This window comes from Siphateles boraxobius, unplaced genomic scaffold (genome assembly GCF_051911475.1).
Source record: "Siphateles boraxobius isolate OS27281-9 unplaced genomic scaffold, OSU_SipBor_1 198, whole genome shotgun sequence".
Classification (NCBI taxonomy): Eukaryota; Metazoa; Chordata; class Actinopteri; order Cypriniformes; family Leuciscidae; genus Siphateles; species Siphateles boraxobius.
Genome location: NW_027508808.1, coordinates 174,391 through 197,500, shown reverse-complemented (window position 1 = coordinate 197,500; position 23,110 = coordinate 174,391). Strand labels below are relative to the sequence as shown.

Below are 23,110 nucleotides of genomic sequence, written 5' to 3'. Positions count from 1 at the left end.
TATTTTTTATATATATGGCAACACAGATCAAAGCCAAACACACGGCTAATTGCATGGTTTTTCTGTTACTTTACTATTTACAGTAAACCTGAATCCTTGAGGATGAGATCAGCTTGTCTAGGGACACACACCCATTAACTACACAAACTAAACAAGCATACAAACCAGTCGTAACATGCTGAACTCAACGAAGGGTGTGTGTATGCGAATGTATGAACACATGTGACCTACAGGGTTCCCACAGCTTTTGACCAATTAATTTCCATGACAATCCCATGCCTTGTTCTAGTTGTTCATAATTCATGAACTTTAACTACATAGATATATTATCAAAAAGTTTGGGTCCTGAATATTTTTTTTAATGATTTTCTGAAAAACTCTTCTGCTCACCAAGCATTTATTTGATTAAAAATACAGCAAAAACAGTAATATTGTGAAATATTATTACAGTTTAAAACAGCTGTTTCCTATGTGTAAATTATTGCAGTGATCAAAGCTGAATTTCTTTAGCATCATAACTCCAGTCTTCAGTGTCACATGACCCTTCAGAAATCATTGTAATATGATGATTTGTTGCTGAAAAAACATTTCTGATTATTATAAATATTTTTTTTCAGGATTCTTTGACGAATGCAAAGTTCAAAAGAACATCATGTATTTGAAATGGTCACTTTTGGTCAATTTATTACATCCTTGCTGGATACATTTTTTTTTATTATATTATATTATTGTGTAAATGCAGGAAGCATTAGTAAAACCTTATGAATGGTAGTTATATATAATAGTGTATACAGTATATAGAGAGACTGAACATATATATATTTGCCAATGATATATTTTAAATAGGAGACAAACAAGAAAAACTCACATTCATTAAAGACATTCTCATGATTGATTAAATTTCTATGACTATTCCAGGACTGGAAATCAACATTCAAAATTCCCTGAACCTTCGATGACCGCCCGAACACTGAACATTGTGATAAAGCCCATTTTCAGCTCACCTTTGAGGTCTAGGCACTCGTTTCGCTGTGTCAGGTCTTTTAAGTCCTATGGACAAAAAAAGAAAAAGTTTACTATTAAGAGATGAATGTTTAATTCTTATTGGATAGGTAACCTGCCAATATGTAACATTAATGTAACTCTAGTAAGAAAAGTGTGTGTGCAATGACAAGTGGTTTTATTTATTTATTTAAATCTAAATGGATAGACAAGAATCAATGAACTAACTAATACACTCAAGGGCAATTGAGGTCCTTATGAGGAAAACAGCTTATAAATCATACATAATTAGTTTTTTCTGAAAATGTAAAAATGCAGAAAGTTGTGTGTGATGTCTAGGTTTAGGGGTCGGGTTAGTGTAAGGGGAGAGATTACACCGTTTCTACAGTATAAACACCATTACATCTATGGAGAGTCCCCACAAAGATAGCGAACCAGACGTGTGTGTGTGTGTGTGTGTAGTAACATATCTCACACTGGAACTAGGGGACTAAGAGCTGAAAGTATGCCAGTATAAACGTTGAATTCATACGTTTCAAGGCTGTGTAAACACTAGGATGTCTGTGCTGTGAAACACCAGGGGCAGCTGCCCTAAACCTGTTCTCTGATCAGCAATCTCTCCAGAGCATTCAGAGTCATCACCTGACATTCAACGCTGCCATGCAAACAGCATCTGACCCTGAGCTTTCTAATGTGACTTCAATGAGCCTTGTGTTTCTGCTGTTATAAAAACCACCTGCGGTCATCTTTTCCTCAGCAATCAGAGACTTGTGTGGTGTGCACTTGTACGGGTGAGGAGGGAAACTGTATTAAAGAGGATCTATTATGGTTTTTTTTCCCATGTTCATCTTTCTTTAGTGTTAAATTTAGCTGTTTGAGCATTAAAAAGCTCTGCAAAATCCCTCCAGCGGGAGTTATTCTCTATATCAGTGTTTCTGAACTCCCTGAAACGCCTCCATTGTAGTCTTGAGTTTCTTCTGGGAACGAACACGTCACAATATTCCTCGTTTAAATAATGAATACGCAGAATAAAGGGGCGGGGCCTGGTTGAGTTAGTTAGTAGTGTGTTAAACTGGTGGTTATGGGAAAGGACGGGACATTTCCCAAACACACTCGAAGCACTCGACCAATCACAACACACTGATCCAGCCGACCAATCAGAGCACAGTGTGCTTTTCAGAAGGAGGGGCTTGATAGAGACAGGAAGTAAACAGAGCGTTACTGACAGACTGAGAAGAGACGAGCTGCAACAATGGATTATGGGGACAATTTTCTTTTTTTTAAATTCAAGAATGAAAACCTATTTAGTAGATCCCAAACCAATCAAGTGCATAATATGGCCTTAAAAAATAAAAAATATATGGCCACTTGCCATCTATGTTAAGTAAACCATCATAAATGGAGCATTAATCTACTTAGAAGCTTTCTCTCTCTCTCTTTCTTTTCAGCGCATTTCTTTTATAGGCCTGTTTGTGAAGTCATTTTTCCAGGGGTGACTAAGCAATTAAGAGAGAGGAACACAAGCACAGACTGAGGTGGTGGAAAAACACATACGTACACACGCACTCAGTAATGACCGGCTATTTTCTGCCCTGGGGACTCCCAGTGGAAATTTACCACGATGCCCTCGGAAAGGATTTAACAGACTGATGTCCTTCTGCACAACTACAGGTTACACATATTGCACCCAAAATACATTACATGAAAAAAGTACACTTGCAGAGAAAAATAAAGGAATGGAAAAGAAACAGATGGGAAACACAAAAGAACGGGAATGGAGGGAAAGAGGGGAGGAGAACGACAGCATGTGCTGGTTGGTGAGTGATTGTGGGTGTTAGCTGGCATCTCTGTGCAAACATCAGGCCATGATAGCATAATCGCTCTCTTTCTGTCTGTTTTCAGTGACTCAGCTAGTAGCAGATGGGAGAAACTGCTCACTCTCTCTCTATCCATCGATCTGTTTCAGCGGGCATGCACGTGTCCTCCTGTCTCATCAAAACAATCTGCATTCTCACCTGAAATCTTTCATGCATGTTTGAAATCAGATTTCCATTACACAAGAGTAGATGTTAAAACTTCATGCTGAAGTTAATTAAAAATCACCCCGTCTATTTTCTCATCATGCATTCAGGTCCGTTTTGATATGCAAGCCTATCGATGAACCATTGCAGTGTGGAAAATTTAACGTCTTTTTTCATCTCAAAGTGAAAGTTACGCAACAGTAGGTTTCATCAATTTGGACTGTTTTTTGGGCAACCATGAGTTATAAGTTTAAATTAATTTAATTGAGTTATAAGTTTAAATTAATTTAATTTAATGAATTGATTTCAATTGGGGTTGATACTGGTAATTCTCAGATTGTATATTCTTAAAAAATTCATATATATTTGAACAAATATTCTATTTTTTTTTCTTGCATCACATTGGTTTTTCTGTGTTCATGTAAAATTTCAACAACAAAAAAATTACCAAAAGAGCTAAAAATAATAACATGGTTTTATCATCAAGTTTTATTTTTCTCCAACCACAGCCATAATTCGTTTTTCATGACCTGTTTTTTGTTGTTGTTGCTGCAGAACCGTTAAGACTCTTGTAGTAACGACAAATTTGAACCTTTGAAAATCATAACATTAGTAATTACAATGGATAATTGCTTATTGTTATAGGAAGTCTAGTAGTAGTTAAACATTAACTGACAGAAAACAGGCACAATCCCGTTGAGCTCCAGCCAAACCATTATAATGCTACATGCAAATAACCCAGAATTGGACTGGGTGTCTGTGTGTCATCAGGACAAGGAGAAATTATGTTTGTTGACTCAGTATGGGCCGTTTACAACGCTGTGCCTTTAAGAGGCTTTAAGTAAGCGAGGCGCAGCCAGAGAGAGTCAGGAGGCATGTGATTGGTCCAATGCCAGAGGTTAGTGAGGTTATATGTTTGTGATCAGAGTACAAATGTAATCCAGAACAACAGGCCAACTGGGGATACAATAGAGATTACTAACGTGCACAGTTAAGCTTTCTTCAATGAGTGTGTAATGTATGGAGAGTTGAGGCAAAAATGCCACCAAATTTCAAGGTAAGGGGTAAAAAAAATGCACAATAAAAACATAAATTCAATAAAAACATAAATTCAAGTCATGATGTGAAAATGAAGTGTCAATTGCAGCATTACATCTAAATCTGCTCATGTTGCATCAAAGACTACTTTTACCTATTTTTTTGCAGCGTTGAGAATTATAACCAACACACAAATTTTTCTGTTGAGTGTATGAATGCAATGGCCAATCAGAGGTGTTTAGATGAGTCACCAGCAACTGAGAAATCAGCTGAAAATGGCAGTTTTGTTCAGTGCGCGCACTTGCGAACTCTCTAATCATTAAAGGGATAATGTGTAGTTTTTTAGGTATTTTATTATCTAAAATCAATATTTGTATTCATAAATATGTCCTCAATGGTGTACAAATACCTCTGCCAATTATCTGACTTATCCTTGTAAACGAAGAATTTATTATCTTTAAACACATGTGATGTAGTTCTGCCATCTAGTCAAAAAGTACTAGGCCAACGCGTTTCCACAACGCGTTTTCGTTCAGAGCCAGCGTCATGTGACTGAAAGCAGCTGAACCAGAGGAGCAGAGCAGTGAGAGACGCTCGACGGCCCCGGCAAGTTTAAAAGGCTGCATTGCACTGTTATTATTCATACTGTAAAATTTGTGTGTTCGTTGTGTCAAGTTGCAGTTTGTTATAAATAACAAACCTGTTCACCCGATGGAAAACTCGACGAAGTGCTGTTAGAAGACATCCTGTCATAGCTTTTTGGTACATAACAGCCACCGTAGATGCAACACGCATTTGAAAAAGCGAGTCGCTGGAGAGCACAATTCGTTTGAATGCAAAATACAATTTCACCGCTAGATGGGAGAAATTCCTACACAATGTTCCTTTCACAACAAAGTGCAGATATGATGTAAACGAGATTAATTTTGAAGTGAAGACAGCTTCAGTGATTTCAACAGGAGTATTTGCCAGAGTGCATAACTCCGTGACCTTGCACTAGACTAAAGTCATGGACTGCGCGCTTTCTGTATACAAGTTACTCGAGTTTTAATAACCTTTTTCCTTTTTGATACTTAAATACAAGACATAATAATGTTATGTCTTGATATTCTAATGCATACAAATCAATAAATGAATTCATATTTCTAAACTTTTGTCTGAGTACCATACAAAAATATGACAAGCAATTTCCCCACTCATAATTTATGTATTCTATTAATCAACATTAACAATCATTATTACAACATCAAGAGCAATATTCTGCAATTTGTCATAATATTGCAGTTCTGCCATGTAATGAATTCCTTTTTTTATTTTAATTTTTTTATACTTTGTATACTTTATGTAGGATATTAACATTGTGCAATTGTTGTGTAAATACATGTATGCCACCTTTGATCAGCATTAAACAGTCTGTGTAAATAAACATACCATGTCAGATGCAGCTTCTGTTCCACCTTTGCAGTATACAGATGTCTTTTGTTCATGTTGATAAAATTGGTAACAATCAATAGTATTCTGACTGATTAAAGTAACTGGTTGAATACATTTTGACATAAAGAACAACACAGAAACATATAATATGGTAATCAAATATTGCAAAGCAAATATTGCCTCAAAATGGTAAATAGTTACTTTCTGACCCAGGTGTGAATGCAATGCTTTTATGACTTCGAAGAGGACTTGAAATAATTTCCAGCATGCTTTTGCGAGGTGTTACCTGTATCTGTTTGAGCACTTTTGGGATTGGTTTGCAGTTGAGCTTCTGGCATGCTTGTCTGTAAGCATTCAGAATCTCCTCCACCGTCACATTCTGGGCTGCAGAGACAAAACCACACAAAGAAAGGGTCAAAGGTCACATACAGTGTATGCTACATATCATCAGTATCATCAAATGGCATCAGTATCAAAAGTGTAGCGTCTGGACGAGAAAGAGAGCGAGAGAGTAGGGCTGCTCGATTATGGCAAAAATCATAATCACGATTATTTTTGTCAATATTGAAATCACAATTATTGGTGGGTGATATGATCAAAGTCATAATTTATGATATAAGTCCTTTTAAATGCAAGTGAAATTTCAGAATTATCAATACAAAAGCAAAAACTAATACTAGGTTGATTAATGCAAGTAAAAAGTCAAGACAAGTCAACAGTTAGCAATACAATCAGAACAAAGAAACTAATAAAAAAAAAAAAAGAGTCAAAATACAACAGAACAAAAATACAATAAACAGTATAAACAGTAAATAAACAGTGCTTTAAATAAACAGTGCTTTATGTTTTTCAGGAAGATGTACTAACAGTGATATTCAGTAGAGCTGCACGATTATGACAAAAATCGTAATTGCCGATTATTCCCTTGAAATTGTAATTGCGATTATTAATTACGATTATTACAATTTACATTGAATATATATAGGCATTTTATAATACATGTTTACACAAAAATTGTTAACACACACACAAGTACTGTCCCCCTTTACTTAACATAAATTGTAAGAATGACTAATAGTAAAGACTACTAATAGATAAACATTAGGACTATGCTAAAGCAATTAAATAGCAGTCCCAAACTAGTTTTTGTTAATACAATGTTGATATGAGCCACCACAGTCATTTAAAAATATAAAAAATAACACAAAGTGAACAAAAGTGGCATTTCGGGGTTATGGAAACGACACTTACCATGGTAAATACACAATACTAACAAGAACTGTTAATGAAACAGCTCCTGGTGAATAGAATGAAAATCATACCTGCATGCAAATCCTTCTCAGCTAACACGTGATTTATTGGTATTTTACTTTTATTTCGTGACTTACTAATTTACATTGTAACGACGTTGCATGCTCCTAGTTTCTTTCGCACTTCATACAGTGAAGCGATACACAGCGCGCGCCGCCGTATTTGCGCGTGCAATTGAAGAGTGTCCGCGCTACGAGCACAGTATACCGGCTGACAGGACAGTAAAGTCCGTTTTTCTGAGGTGAAAGTCTTTTTATTTCAGCTTACACTTACGACACTGCCTGGTATGTCATATTGTGCTGGGTTTTCTGAAGTTGTCGTGATTAGTCGTCGATAACAACACTATTTTAGGGTTCAATTCTCCCTACTAACTAGTTGCTTATTAGCTAGGATATTGGCTGTTTATTTGTACTTATAAAGCACATATTAATGCCTTAGTCTACATGCCTTAATCTTAACCATTACTAGGGCTGGGCAATAAATCGATTTTATCGAATAACTCGAATGAGCAGTTTACGTCGACTTGTTTGAATGAAAATCGTTTTTCTCTTTAACCTCCGCTGACGCTCCTCTCTGAGCTCCCGTAAGTCCGAACTGTATACAAACTATACACAAACAACATGGCAAATAGCACAAGAACACCCGCCAAAAATATTTACAAACTGAATCCGCAGGGCTGCCAACTCTCAGAAATTCACCGTGAGACTCACACAATTGTCACTTTTCACACGCTCTCACGCCACACATCATTTTCTCACGTAGAGAAAAATCGCGAAGCAAAGAGGACACTGACACCGACAGACAAGACAGAGAAGGTTACTATTGATGACATGAAACAAATTCTCAGCTCTCAGATTCTGTCAATTTAATTACAACTTTCAAACAATAAACACCGTATCAGCGCTTGTAAAAGTAACGTGAGTGATCGCTGACAGATCTCAGTTCAAGCGGCACGTGAACCGATCTTCTGTTACTCTTTATTACTAGTTAACAGTAAATAAACACGAATAATCAATAGGCAATTTGAAAGATACAGTTCAACTTACCAAAATGTAATAAAATGGATCAGTGTATATTTCAACCGCGGAAAGAGGTCCATAAAACAGCTGGAGAACAATGTGTCACGTAACGTTAACATTAGCCTCAGGAAAGCCATTTAATGACCATAGCACGTTAGTTGGGCTTAAAACAATTGCTTTAGAGAGGAGTATTTTGCCAAATATGATAAATATATATTTTTTTTAATATTTTTACCTATATCATTAAAGGTGCTCTAAAAGCGATGCTACGCATTTTTTTAGGCCAAAACATTTTTTGTCACATACAGCAAACATCTCCTCGCTATCTGCTAGCTGCCTGTCCCCTGAACACACTGTTAAAAAACGCGGTCTCTGCAGACACCCCAGGCTCCACAAACAGCAACAAAAACAAACTGGGCTAACCCGCACCACGAAACATAACTGTTCCAGCCAATAACCGACAAGAGGATTTTTTTTTTGGGGGGGGGGGGGGGGGGGGGGGGTTAGTGCGCGGATGAGGAGGAGGGAGGGTCTAGCTAGCCTCCATTTTGTTTGACAATACTTCAAACGTCAACAAGTGACGTCACCCAACATCGCTTAGAGCACCTTTAAAATATTATAACTTTTTTTAATAAAAAACACATTATATTTAATTTGAGATGTTATTATTACATAACACATTAACATATCTACTGTACCTAATATTTATCCAAAGGAATCGATATTGAATCAAGATCAGAATCAAATCACTTGAACTGAAATTGTGAAATTTGTGTCAAGCAATAATAAAAACAGTAGCATACCAGTCATTGTACAATATAAACATTGTGTTGTCACTAGAGATGCACCGATTGATCGGCTGGTGATCGGAATCAGACGATTTTCACGTGATCGGCCATGACCGGCGACCGGCTGGTCAGTCTGATATATTCCGATTTTTTGCCTGTCAAACTCAGTCGGGCGCCGCATTATTAACATCGCGCAACATCAGCATCACACGTGCACACGGAACTCACAGGAAACCTCATGAATTTCGTCCGGTTCACACCGCAAGCGTGAGCAGCGCGTTTTTTTCCCCGGCGTGCATGTTAATCAATGAGTGCATTCACACCGAGAGCAGGAGCAGTGCTGATCCACTTGTCCGACACAGTGTTGCCAGATTGGGAATGTCCAATTATAGTACCAGTAGTTCAAAATTATCGTATTTATTGTAAAATTATCGTACACGACGTAAACGTGCAGAATACAGCTATTTATCCCAACATGTAGGATGGATTGTTTGGTTTTGATGATTGGGTGGGGGTGGGGGTGGGGGGGGGGGGGGGGGTAGTGTTGACGTGCTGGCCGGGCGACACCGTGTGGTGCCTGTGTGTGTGTGTGTGTGTGTGCTTGCGTGCAGGCAGGCGAGCTTGCGAAATGATTCTGGGTCAGAGAGAGAAGCGGTAGGATGGGTGTTTGGACGAACGACTGAAAACTCTGAAATTATCGTACATTATGAGATTTTTTCATTGATCGTACATCGTAGAGAGGTCAAAATTATCGTACAAATACAATAATTATCGTACATCTGGCAACACTGGTCCGACACGACTGTCGCGTGGTGTCTTGACGCCTCCCCCACATTAGTACATTGATGGGCGTTCCTCTGTTTACCGCTATGGGCCTGGTTTTGACCGAGCGGGACATGTTGCGTATCAGAACAGAGGACCTGCGAGAGACTTCCCCCCGTCTCCATGTGCTCTACTTCTATTGGATAGACTCATTTGCATAAAGATGGGCATCGGCCAGCTTTTTGACGCGCGACAATTTTTCAAATGAAGCGCCACCTTCCCAGAATGCTTCGCGTGACGTCACCCATAGGAATAAAGCGGAGCGCAACGCGACAGAACTGTCGCACGGACAAGTGGATCAGCACCGTCGAGCAGGAGCATCGCGAGACCAGCACGGAAGCGGGGTTTCGGCGCAGAGTCTATTTTTGCTACGCTGCTCGCGCTCAATTACAGTGAAAGCACACTTTTGTTGGACAAAATAAATATGATTTCACCCAAAAAGAGCCCAGTGCATGTCTGGTGTGTTTTAACAAGAACTGGAGAAGGCTATGTCAGAAAAGAAATTATTTTTATTATTTCCCAATCGTTTCCCTGCATTTGCTTCACTTGCCCAAGCTTAGCGCTTGTTTAGCCTGGCTGGACATGTGGCAGATGAGAGAAGAACTGTTTGCGAAATAAAACTTGCCATTGATGTATTAGTGATTGCAATAAGCCTGTGTCTTTGTGTGTGTGTGTGTGTGTGTGTGTGTGTGTGTGTGTGTGTGTGTGTGTGTGTAGAAATATCTTTATACTGCAAGGCTATATATATATATATATATATATATTTTGCTATTTATATATTATTGCCATTACCTGTTTTCATACAGAAGTTTAGTTTCCTAAATAAGTAAATATATGACATTTTTGTATAGTTGAATATAGGAATTGAAAATGGTTCTTCCATACCATAATACTGCACTTACATGTGTGAATTTCCCACACCAGGAGTAATAATTCATATAGTTCAATTTTATTTATTTTGTCCAAAAATGTTCCATGTTCTATTAAAGAAAAGAAAGAAAATAAATATTTGTGTTTGCTGTAAAGTGGTTAGAAAAAAATGTAATCGGAATCGGCTAAAATCGGTATCGGCGGGCCAAACTCATGAAAAATCGGAACCTAGAAAATTTTAATCGGTGCATCTGTAGTTGTACTAAACTTAATAAAATTCTGTTTAGTAACCAAATGTTTTGACAATCACAACACACTTATTGTGATACAAGTGTTTTTTTGTTGTTGTTTTTTTACATCCCCTCAATCCCAATCCACCCATTTTATGTTATGTTACGTTATGTTATGTTACATTTTCACTGTTTACAAAGGCAGGGCCTGCCATCTTGTCTTGTTGGCTTGTTGTTTCTGATTGCACTTTAACCCCCAGGGGTAAATCCAGGTCAAATCCCAGAAGGGAAAATCAACAAAAAAAAAAGTTAAAACTTGTTTTGAACAATTTCTTTGTCATCTGCAGATTGAATTTAATTTGGGGGGTTGGGGTAGGAATTGATTTAAATCGGATTTGTGAAAAAAATCAGGGATTTTTTTTTAGGCCGTATCGCCCAGCCCTACCTAATACCTAAACTTAAATGCAAAAAAAAAACTACCTTACTAACTATTAATAAGCAATAAATAAGGAGTTTATTGAGGCAAAAGTCATATTTAATAGTAACTATGTATTCCCCATTCTAAAGTGTTACCGAATAAAGAAATCCAATGTAAAATAACACTGCTGTGCTATATACATTAAATATAGACTAATCCTCATTTAAAACTACAAAAAATATTCATTCAAGAGCAGCGAGAGATTTTACCTTTGTCTTTTCTCGTTTGATTAACATTAATGACTGCAGCAGTCATGTTGCAGGCTACGGTCACTTTAAGAGCTGCACGGATCCAATATACTGTTACACACGCGTTTCGAATACGCTTTCTCAAATGTTTACATTTACTTAAGGCATAACCGACTGTGTTGACGGGGCTTACTGCGCTTTTAATAACACTATTTAATATCAAGCATGTCCCACAGTTTAGCAACAATAGACTGCATTTTAAATCACTCACTTGTTCGACTGATTTGGATGTTAAGTTTGACTTTGGGAGGAAAGAAAGCCCACCGCTGTGAAGGAAAGAAAGGTGCGTGGGACATGATTAACTTGATTATCTTGATATTATAGTAGAGTCACGCGACAAATGTGTAAGGGAGGCAGGACCTGCGTTAAAAACTGGTAGAAAGTGGTCAGCAAAGAAATCTGTAGTAGAGGCAAAGGCTGCCCTTCAAATTGGGGATATCATGGGAGAGGTACAGCATGGAAGAGTGGGTTTTGGGCTCAGTTTAGCTCCTCCTAAATGGCACAAGGCAGGCCCAGCTCAAAGGAGGAAGCTGGTAGTCAACGAGGTGCGAAAGCAGGAGGAGAGGATGAGAGGTATAAAGGCCATTTCCCAGGCCAAGCAGGGAGATTGGATGAGATGGGACAGTGTGGAACAACACAAGATGGGCTGGCAAGACCTTTGGTCAATGGAAGAGAGTAGGATCCGTTTTCTTTATCAGGTCAACATATGATGTTCTCCCATCACCACAGAACCTAAACCTTTGGGTAGGAGAGGATCCTCTTGTCCTTTGTGTTTATCACCTGCCACATTAAGGCACATTTTGACAGGATGTAAGTTGCCACCTGTTCTAGCAAAAACTTACACACAGAAGACAATATTGCTCCGCCCAGGCGAGCAACCACCAAGAAAGGGTATTAAAACCACTTCTCGTCCAGGACAACTGGAAGCTGCTAGGGACTGGAAGATGCTGGCTGATCTTGATCAACGGCTTATTTTTCCACCTGAGATTGCCACTACTAACCTCCGACCAGATATTGTTCTGTGGAAGTGGGTTGTCGAGGTTTTGTGGCACACTCTACAACCCGGTTCCTCAGAGACGTCGGATTCAGTGGCCAAGAGTTGTGTCGCACAGTAAATAACTTATCTGAAGCAGCAGAAAGGAGCAGCAACTGGCTGTGGTTGAGACGGAAAGATTCTGGCTGGCTGTGTACAGGCCGCCATGCTACGGTTTCGAAAAATTCTTGAAAACTCTAAGAGTCTGTTGGTTTATTTATATAGTATGCACTGTAATATTATGTTCCTGTGTATTTTGAGTGAATGAGGATTGGTGTTTGGACAGATATTGTGTTTTGCGGTAGTATGCCATACGGAAACGTTGCCACTGAACCTGCTTTAATGACGACAGTGGGGCTCGACAGCCTTAGTCAAACGGGTTGGCGCATATGGTCGGGTTGTGGAGAGATTGTGAGAGACTGTGGTTAGGTCACATGTGAACTGTGAGGAAGAAGCAACCTCAGGAGTAGGAGGGAGGTAAAGGTCAGTAAGCTGGGCTGAGTTGAGTGGGGGACGGAGGGGGGTGACTCTGGGACGCCAGAGTCACTGTCGAGCCCTCTTGAGGTGTCGTGGGCTAGTCGACGAAACACTGAGGACGGAAGGTGCTCACTTGAAGACCCTAGAGATGTCCCCTACTCAGCTCAATCCAGACGGTTGTCATGGGGGGACCGCACTGTGGTTGCAGCCGTTGTGTGTGCTGACGCGTGTTAACACCAGACAGAAGGAGATTTACATCACCATATGGAAAGAAGCGTAAATGGATGGAGAAGCATAGGTTACTTTAAAGCTACGTCTTAGTTGGTGCTTATCTTGGCGAAAGCTGAGTACAAATCAGCATGAAGTTTTACCATCTACTCTCGTGTAATGGAAATCTGGTTTTCATAATCGTTAGAAGCCAAGCCGATATCAAAATACGAAATCGCACAGTCCTACGAGAGAGCAAACGGATCTGTCCTCATTGAGTCTGGGAAGAGATCAGTGTGTGTACACTGTGATTCTTGAGCGCTCTCAGAAGGGCCTTTGTGTAACACGAACACACACACACACACACCCACGCGGTCTAGACCTTCTAAGCGCCGTCTAAAGTCATATGACGTCATACATTCATACTTATTGTTTTGAGGTGACACATACAGATTGCAATATGGTTTAAGCTAAAATATCAGGGCCCTACAGTGTGAACATTCGCTTGCATTTGCCCTGCGGTGATACTACAGTGTTATTTGTTATGCAAATACATTAATCATAACATAAAAGTAGGCGACTGAAATCTTAAAACAAAAGGAAGCACCAAAACCTATTACATGACAACTGTTTTGGCACAAAAAAACTTTAACATTAGAGGCAGATATCAGAAAAAAGAATAAAAAAATGCTTAACATAACCCACTTAATATAAAATATATATATATATATAAAAAATTTTAAGTCATTTAAAGAGCAGACTCAATGTTCATATGATTCGCTTGCATGACGCATGAAAACAACATGAGAGTTAGTAAATGCAGAATTTAAATTTTTGGATGAACTAGCTGTTTGCAGTTTGGGAATCGTCAATTTGATGCTTTCTTGCGATTAGAACTGTGATTGATAACACTGATCATCTGAAGCGCTGGAACGGCACTCCTCAGAGTGAAAGCACAAACACACATTTCAGATCACATTTAGTTTAGAAGTATGATTATGTAAAGCGTTTAGAATATCGCAATAGTAGCTATCGTATAGAGAGCTTAGTATTGCGATTTGTATCGAACAATGCAGCAGCGCATTAGTTTAGAACGGCGATTAATTTGCGTGTACAATAAACAGTTTAAAACGTGCATTCACCCGATAAATTGAGTATCGAGATGGTATAATCAACTATAATCAACTTGTGGAGCGCACTCCGAGTATGCATTTAATTGCCACTTTTTGGAAATGGTGCGTAAAAGTGGACTTCAAATATTTCTTATCCTGTTGCGCCCTCTATAGGCCATGAACAGAGACTAGTCGATGTCAAGCTTAAGCGACATTAAAGTCGACTAGACGAGTAGTCTGTGACCAAAGAGACACAAAAGTTAAAATTCTGGTTTATTTTTACCCTGTAAACCAGCTGTGCATGCTGTTGATTACCGCATACAAACACATACATGCACCGCATACGTGTATAAATGAACAGGAAACATGTTTACAGTAAACAATCACAATGCAAGCTTTGCAGGACTGAAGGTTCAATAGGAATACTCAATCTTGTGTTTCTGTTCAAGCATTCTTCAGTCATTTTACTGAATTTCTTTACTACAAATGTAGGTAGGGACGATGTACAGAGACCAATCGGACACTGTTTTACAGCTGTGCTTGGATTGATCGCACAGATTGACAGGTCTTGATTTACTATGTGACATAAAACAGGAGTGCACAGCTGAAACAGTGCTGGAAGATCAGCACTCATCAACCAGGAACTTCTTATTTATTCAGTGTATAACTATGTTATGCTTTGTGGCCTTTTTCACATGTAGCCTAAGTAGTTCTTATGTTCAGTAAAACACTTGTGTAAAACACAATAGTTGGCTCAGATGCAGTTGACATGATTGTGAACAAGCCCAAACTTGATTTTATGACCGGTCATATATACTTCATATCAAGCACAAATAACAACAAATTTTTATAAATATTTTTTTTTTTTAGGGGTCTAAGCACAGCACAAGAACCTCTGAACATGATAAAAATAAATTTTCTTCAAAATTTGAAAGGATTTCTATCAGTTGAGACCATGTACTTCATACACCTTGATGCCATAACTTTAAGTATGCCACTTAGATGAGAAATCATTTAAAATGCCTTCAGTGTGATAGGCTGATCATGATGACAAGAAATCAATAGTTGGTATGGGCTGCAAAAATCCTGATCAGAGCATCCCTAATTATTGAGCATGAGGTCATTAGGTTGAAATATTGAGGAGGAAAATATCAGTCATTAGGCTGAAATATTCTTTGTATATGCAGAAAAATAAAAACACTGAATTCAAGAGAAAGACTCACATAGTCAAGGTGTTATAGAGTCTCTGTTGTTGGTTTTTTGCACACACAAACGTATAAACACCACAGAGCACCAGTGACCATGTGATGATGTGCTGGTTGATGACTCTAATGATAATTACCCGTTTGGATGCAGTCCTTCCACGCTTGCTTTCATCTAATAAGCTGCAGACTAATCATGACCAGTCACTTTACATGGGCTATAAATAAAAATAAATACATGAACGAATGAGACGATTCAGTTAGAGTGCATCGTATGTCTTTCAACTTCTCCTCAGGCAGTCTAATTAAACTAAAGTCTGCTCTAAAAGATTTTCAATGGCTCATTCTCCATGAGCGGAGCTCAGGAACGTCTTCTGGAGTTTCAGCAATACTTCTATAAGCCAGTCTCTCCAGTTTTTAATAAGCAATAGGCCTACCAAACCAATGCTAAATAATTACAACAAAAACTGCAAAGTCGTAAAGACAAAACAGTTAGTCACATTACAAAAGTTTTTGGTTAATTTAAAGATTGGTAACACTTTACAATAAGGTTAATTAGTTAATGCATTAACTAACATGAACTAACAATGAGCAAAACATTTGTTTTGCTCAGTGGTAATATTTCTAAATTGCATTTGAAAATGTGGCGGTGATACTGTGATAACCACAACACTAAAGTATCACAGTATCTCCGTTCCTAATGGTACATCCACTACGTATATAGATTATGGTATCACGAGAGTGGGGTGAATTAATGAAGAACTGTCTATCAGCAAACAGTCTTTGGGGAAACCTGTGGTTTGCATTCCTCTGAATGGCGTCTTTCCAACAGGGCCGATGGAGAACACTTACTGGAGTGTGTTGCTGAGCTGGCCAGACTTGTAAATTAAAGACTGCTTCTTCAGATTAAAACTGATTACAATTAGATCAATGCACAGAGACTGGTACTGCAGTACACAGTCCTAGCAAAACGTGCAGAAACATGAGTTTATAGTGATAGTTATGTTATAGTCATGTCATAACCTATGACTTACTTTCTTCAGTGAGACAAAAAAGATATTTGAATAATATTGGTAACTAAAGAGTTTTTGATGAATGATGCCAATGACTGATTCAAAGCTGATTTAATTTAAATATAGTAAATAACCTGAATTGAAATTTATATCTAAAAGAACACGTCAACTGACTTCATGCATCTACTCAAATTCACCTTGCCATGAGTTGGTTAAATAGCTCTAAAAATCTCAGAGAAATTTAATTTAAAACTAGCACATAATATCTGAAACAATTCTTAGTAAGGCTACACGATTAATCGGAATGAAACCGCTCGCGACTTGGCAAAAGTCTAAACCTTGTTTTATGCGCAGCTTGTCAGTGTGGCACGGCTCGGTGTTCAGCAGTAAATGCTTCATCTGAAAGCCAGAGTTTTAGAAAAAAAGTCTGTATTTTTAGTGCCTGATCGCCTCATCCAGCCTCTGAAACTGCTGTGCTTTCCATAGGCGATGTGAGGATTATTATATACACTGGAATATATCGAGGTTAAACATTAAACACATTCAAACTTTGCTCACCGTTTCTGCACTTTATTTCTATTTCAGAAAACTGTACAACCAACACAATCTCATGGCAAATCATAACTATTTTAAGTTTTGTCGAATTGATGGATAATTCATGTTTTCATACGATATAAACACACGCCAGTGACGGGTATGTTTAGGGGTGGACCTTCACTTTTACTTTCTCCAATAATCGTATGTTTTTGTACAATTCAGATCTGCAGTTAATGATCTCCACATCCACTTCCCTTTACCCCATAGATAAAACGTTATCAAAATGACTCCAGTTCGCATGGATCTTAGGAAAAATCGATTCTTAGATGCATCGGGATGCGGACGATTCTGAATCGAAACTACAGATTTTCTAAATGCTAATTGATAACGTAATGTTGACGTAACGCAAATGGCGCCTGGACAGTCGTAAGCTCAGAACAGGTTTACTCGTGGGCTGATCTCAATCACGCAACACAGCGCTGGGAGATCCAGTGATAAAGTGTTTGAATTCACCGCAGAATTAATAATTTCGCCGCAAGATCGAATTGGAAGCATTATAATTCGGCGCAGAATTCTGCAGAATAAACCACGTGTCAGATTTAAAAAAAAGAAAATCGCCGATGTGGAAACCAGGAAAACCTGTTTAATTAATCAAATATATTGGAAGTAAATTCATTATGGATCATTACAAATACTTTGTTTTAAAAGTACCAAGTAGTCACACAATGAGAAAAAAGAAAATCTGTATAGAAAAAAGAAAAAAAAGATGCATCAAAAATCGTTTTATCGTATCGCAGCTCGTGAGGTGCTTGGGAGATTCCCACTCCTAATGGATCCGCAGAAACGACTAAAAATCCTGTATTATGCAGATTCAGTCAAGGTGGATCGGTCGAGCTGCGAGTCCCACTGAGCTCTTCGAGATGAAGCTGAGCTCAGTATCAGACCATTGTATTGTGCAGCCCTAATTCCTAGAGTAATTTTAGTAACCTGATGTAATGCAAAACATTACATCAAGTACATCAGTGACAAAAAACAATATGAACTCTAAAGTTTGGAAACATTTTATAGCACAATTCAAAAAGGGAGTAAAACTAAATTCTTTGCAAATCTCTTGAAATCCCACCACACTATCCAATCCATTCAAACGCATACTTGCAAGTACACCATTGATGTAAAAGCAGCAAACATTAGAGAACTGGAAGAGCTTGTAAATTGTAAAGGCATTCTGAATACACTGCGCACCTTTTTCTTTCTGAGCAGAGGTGTCGATCACTTGGAAATATGATCGGGTTCAACAAAATCAGTACATTTACACCAAACCCTATGCTTTTGAAGGTCATTGACAGGAATGTTAAATGCATATTGATGACAACTTTACAACACAAAAATCTTGCCCTGGAGCAAGCAGTTAAAGCTAACCACAGAATACCAATGGCCAGTGTGAATGAATTGTGCCACTTTCCTGTGAAATACATCCCTGAAATTCTCTGGAATAGTCTACTTCCTTGCCTTGAAGCTTCTGAATATTAAAGGTACAATATGTAAGAATTTTATATCAAAATACCCAAAAAACACTTGCACAGTGTTATATATTTCTTTCAATTGTGTACTTACATTATCCTATATGTTTCCAAGAATCTGTAAATTCAGAGAAAGTCACAATTTTAAATATGCCCGTCCCTTGTCGCCTGTCAATATGACGTAATATCCACGCTATCCCTGGTTTCCAATAGTACTCCCATAGTAACCATGGCGACAGATGTGGACAACTGCGTTATGTCTAGCGGCATGCTCACACGGTTGCGGTTTAGTTCAAACATTATGGACCATCGGAAGCAGACTCGGGACAAAAGGAGAAATAAAAACGAAGATCAATAGGGGCATGGCGTTTCGGAGAAGCCGAGAGCTCCACGACAAACTTCGACTTCATAGAAACGCCACTCTTGCATGTACTTTATTAGACAGGTGAGCAAATGTACATAAAACGAATCAATGTTATATAGCTCAACATGATGAAATGTTAGAATATGATGAATTGATCTAGCAACGAACTAACACATAGAACAACATTATAAAGTGACCTGTGTAAGTATTAATCCAGCACTTGCGGGTAAATTCGGTAGAATGAAATGTGAAACTCCTTTCTATGCGCGTGACTCGCGTGTGGCGCTGATATCTCTCTCTCATTAGCAATCGCGCCCTGCTTCATACCACAGTCATGTTAAAAACATGAATGTATTCACTCATACATAAACATTATTAGATCCATCGGCATGACAGCAAGTTCCATGATTCCGCTTATTCACTGCGTCATCAATATACGCCTTTGTTACTGTAAGAGGTTAGCGACCCCTAGCGGTGAAAAAAGTTACATATTGTAGCTTTTACTGCGTAATATATTTTTGTTTGACAAAGATTAATAATTGAGGAAACAAAGCCAGAGACCATTTTGATCCAGCTCAAATAATTAAAAAATACAAATACTATAAAAGATAATGCTACTAAAATATTCAATTTTCAACATCAAAGCTACTCAAAATAAAAAAGGGATACATGCATGCAATAAAAAAACAAGAAAATGAATATATTGGAATTGTTTAAAGTTTAGCTAGAGTAACAAAGTTCTCTTGAAAATCTTTAATTACTACATTTTCTGATTTAAACATAGCAAAATTGACATGTCAATTTAAATATAGCCCAACTTCTCAGAATCAGAATGCTTTTTTTGTCATTGTACAACAAAATTAAAGTGCAAATCTCAAGGTGCTTTGGGAGAGACATTATTTACATACATTATAGACTTATGAGAAATAAGTAAATATTAAACATCAGTAAATATTACACTTAGTCCAGTCAATTCACTCAGTCAATTGCAAAAGTGTTTTAAAAACACATTTTAAGGACCCTCACGGTCAAAATTGTATATTTAAATAGACAAAAGCATGCATTCCCCTCAGGCATTTGAGAGATCAAGACTAGTGGTCGACCAATATATCCCAAAGGAAGATATTTTTGTCCCTCCATTGACAGTCAACTCAACTACTACTTTGACGCTTCAAAAAAATACATAAATGGATCGGGAAAGAAATCTCTCAGATTTCATTAAAAATATTTTCATTTATGTTCTGAAGATGAATGAAATTCTTACAGGTTTTGATTGGAATGATATGAAGGTGAGTACTTAATGACAAATCTTTGGTTGAACTAACCCTTTAATTGAACAGCTAAACAAAAAAAATGGTAAACGAAAGTAAACGGTACACAAAAAAGTAGCATTTGCTTTATTAGTAATAGAAAGGCAAAGTGGCAAACACTAATACTTTCTCATACCATCAGCATACATACAGCAATTATGCATTTATATCATTTTAAACCTCACCCACTTTGTCGAATCCATCTGTGAGGTGTGCGTTTGTAGCCAGCATGATCAGTTTAAGGCTACTTTGTGTGTGATGGTCGGTCCATATGAACTGAATGCGAAATGGAGAGTTCAGCTTTACGATCAACAAACTTTAACCCTCTGAGGTCTAAGGAGTTTTTGGGGTCCTTGAGGTGTTCTGACATGCTCTGACATTTGTGCTCTTTTCAGTTATTTATAAACATGTTCATGGCAAAGGTGTAATTACACTCTATATAGCACAAGCGAGGCTACCGTTGTGAGCAACATGTATGTACATGTTTGTATTTTTTTAGAGAATAATGTTTATGCGTGGTTATTAAAAAAACTTAAAGTGTCTGAAATAAGGCCACAAAACACATACTACATATGTGTCTACAAGACTTTTGACTGATGAGTATTGTTGCCTAGAATTTCTGCTTCAAAATGATCTGAAAATCATCCTGCCTAATCATTTACACAAAACAATACATTGATTTAAATTTTATAAGACAACTTTTGTTTGGAAAGGCAATATGCGTGGAGGCGTGTTTACACCTGAGAAGACAAAGGCCGGATAATGTGCCACATACATAATGAGCTGCATATTAATTAGCCTTTCACACAGGTGTGTCACAGGATCCCAAAGAATACAAGGACAAAATAAATTATCTATATATACATATTCAGACCTGCAAACTCCTTAGAGTAAAAAAGGTGACAGTGGGGTGGAGGGTGTGGGGGGCACATTTCTGCAAACGACACATTTCTGTAGGGCTGCAACAACTAATCGATAAAATCGATTATAATCGATTATGAAAATCGTTGTCAACGAATGTCATTATCGATTAGTTGGTCTGCTTACGTCACGGGGAGCGTTTACTGGTACGCACACACACGCAAGGTCTCTCTCCCTCAGGCGCTCTGCCGAGCGCGCGCGCTACACGGTTTGGAGCATCACTTATTCTAAAAAGAATATCAAGTATATGTTAGAAGAATCTGACATAGGGCTGTGTTAATAGTAAAACGTCCGTCATTTAACGCATTTTAAAAACACGTGATGGATAATAAAAAATGCTTTCTGGCATTTTGACAGGAAAAAAACCATAACCAAGAACAAAACAGTTCGTCAATTTTCATTTTACAATTATCATCTCTCTCTCTCTCTGTGTTTGTGAGAGAGAGAGAGAGAGAGAGAGAGAGAGAGAGAGAGAGAGAGAGAGAGAGAGAGAGAGAGAGAGAGAGAGAGAGAGAGAGAGAGAGAGAGAGAGAAGGCAGCACTGATACAACGGTTTCTTATCCACAAGTAACGCGCTAGTTTTCATACAAAATTATTATGTAACATAATTAGGTACTTTAGTTATTATAACACAATAACGTAACACATGCAGGCTACGTTTCTCAACACTGAGAATGAATAAATAAACGCCTGTTTGCAGACTCGCTCTTATCAGTAAATTAATCCACAAATCACAGCACTTTCATAATCAGTAAGCCACAGCGATTTTAATTTTATTTAGATTTATTGTTCATCAATACTTAAGCTTTTTATAATTTGCATGGCTGTATGATGTCTTCATCTTATCTGAGTGACATGAATGACGGAGTATTTTAAGACAACCCATGCGATTGCGATCAGTCCGTGTGATAATAGAATCCAGATTAAGTTAACTCAATACAATATTTAAACTTTCCACATCCACCTCAGCCCGTTTACCTTCAGGAGTCAGAAGTACTGTGACTACTGTAGCCTTCTGTCCTCGCTCATGAACTCAGACAGAGGCGGCCGCGGGAGTGGAAGAGGATCGAGCGGGATTCTTTATTGCTGTCGATTTTCAGTCTCTGTTTAATGATAGGCCTTACGCATCTGTCAATCATACCCGCTTGCTATTTGGGGAATTAACCCAGCGCTATGATTGGTCGAACTCTGCTTCATTTGCTGTTGCTTTTTTTTTGCTTTTTTTCGCAGACACGTCTGTACGCCGGAAATCTGGCCGCTATCAGGCCTGCTGATAAGAAGAAAAGCAAGACATTTTTTTCTATCGCTCTCGCAATAGTCGACCTCAGAGGGTTAATCCCCTGATTGCAAACTATGCTGCACTATATCCAGATAAAGCCACTGTGTCATATTCATGTCATTCTCACTTTGTGCTGTATGTAAAATTAGTGTTACCTTGTCTTTATTTAAAAAATAAAAAATTATTGGGTGCTCCGATTGATCGATTGACCGATAATTGCTTTGGGATGTGAGATCGGCGGTCTCTGTAAAGGCCGATCAAGAAAAGCCGATCAAATGACGCAAAACTCGCTAGACAATTTTTTATGCCCTGGTAAAAATGGCTTCACCGGTCTGGCAATTCTACAAGGTGTGTGAAAAACACAATTCATTAGCAATCAACCTGCAATGTGTGTACCATGCCGCTACCCGCTTGTCAAACTGTGCAGCCTCTCCGTTCAACCCGTAAATAAATCCATCGATCCGCAAACTACGTTTGAGTTCTTAAATGGGGTTAGGGTTTTTGTGAAAAATACTGTAATAGGATCACAGAATCAAGATGTTGCTGTCTAACGTATAAGTAGCTAAGTATGTATAGTATGAGTTATTTTAATTCATTTTCAAATTATTTATTTCTAATTGATTCAACATTAAGTAAAATAAATAAATATAAAATATAGGCCTATACGTTTTGGCTTTATCTCGGCCACCCTGCTCTCTAATATATCGGCATCAGCCATCAAAAAAACAATATTGGTCAACCACTAATCAAGACGGCACATCACACGAGTTTATAGAAGTGAATCCTTCTGGTAGAACGATAATTAGGCCTCAGTTTATCCAGATACTTTGAGTCCTCAAACTTCAAACTGTAAAGTACAGCAAGTAGCTCCGAG

General features: G+C 38.1%; 1 protein-coding gene across 2 annotated transcripts in view; it reads right to left on the bottom strand.

The window, feature by feature from the left end:
- Positions 1–23,110, bottom strand: part of ppp1r37 (protein phosphatase 1, regulatory subunit 37) — a 52,911-nt gene that overhangs the window by 21,286 nt on the left and 8,515 nt on the right. The window contains exons 2-4 of one of the 2 annotated variants that reach the window (XM_077235545.1): positions 5,782–5,879; positions 5,493–5,537; positions 1,005–1,050 (exon numbers count right to left, since the gene is read on the bottom strand). In XM_077235545.1, coding sequence (XP_077091660.1) covers positions 1,005–1,050; positions 5,493–5,537; positions 5,782–5,879 — 189 coding nt within the window. The remainder of the gene's footprint in view (positions 1–1,004; positions 1,051–5,492; positions 5,538–5,781; positions 5,880–23,110) is intronic. The other variant, XM_077235546.1, reaches the window with a different exon arrangement.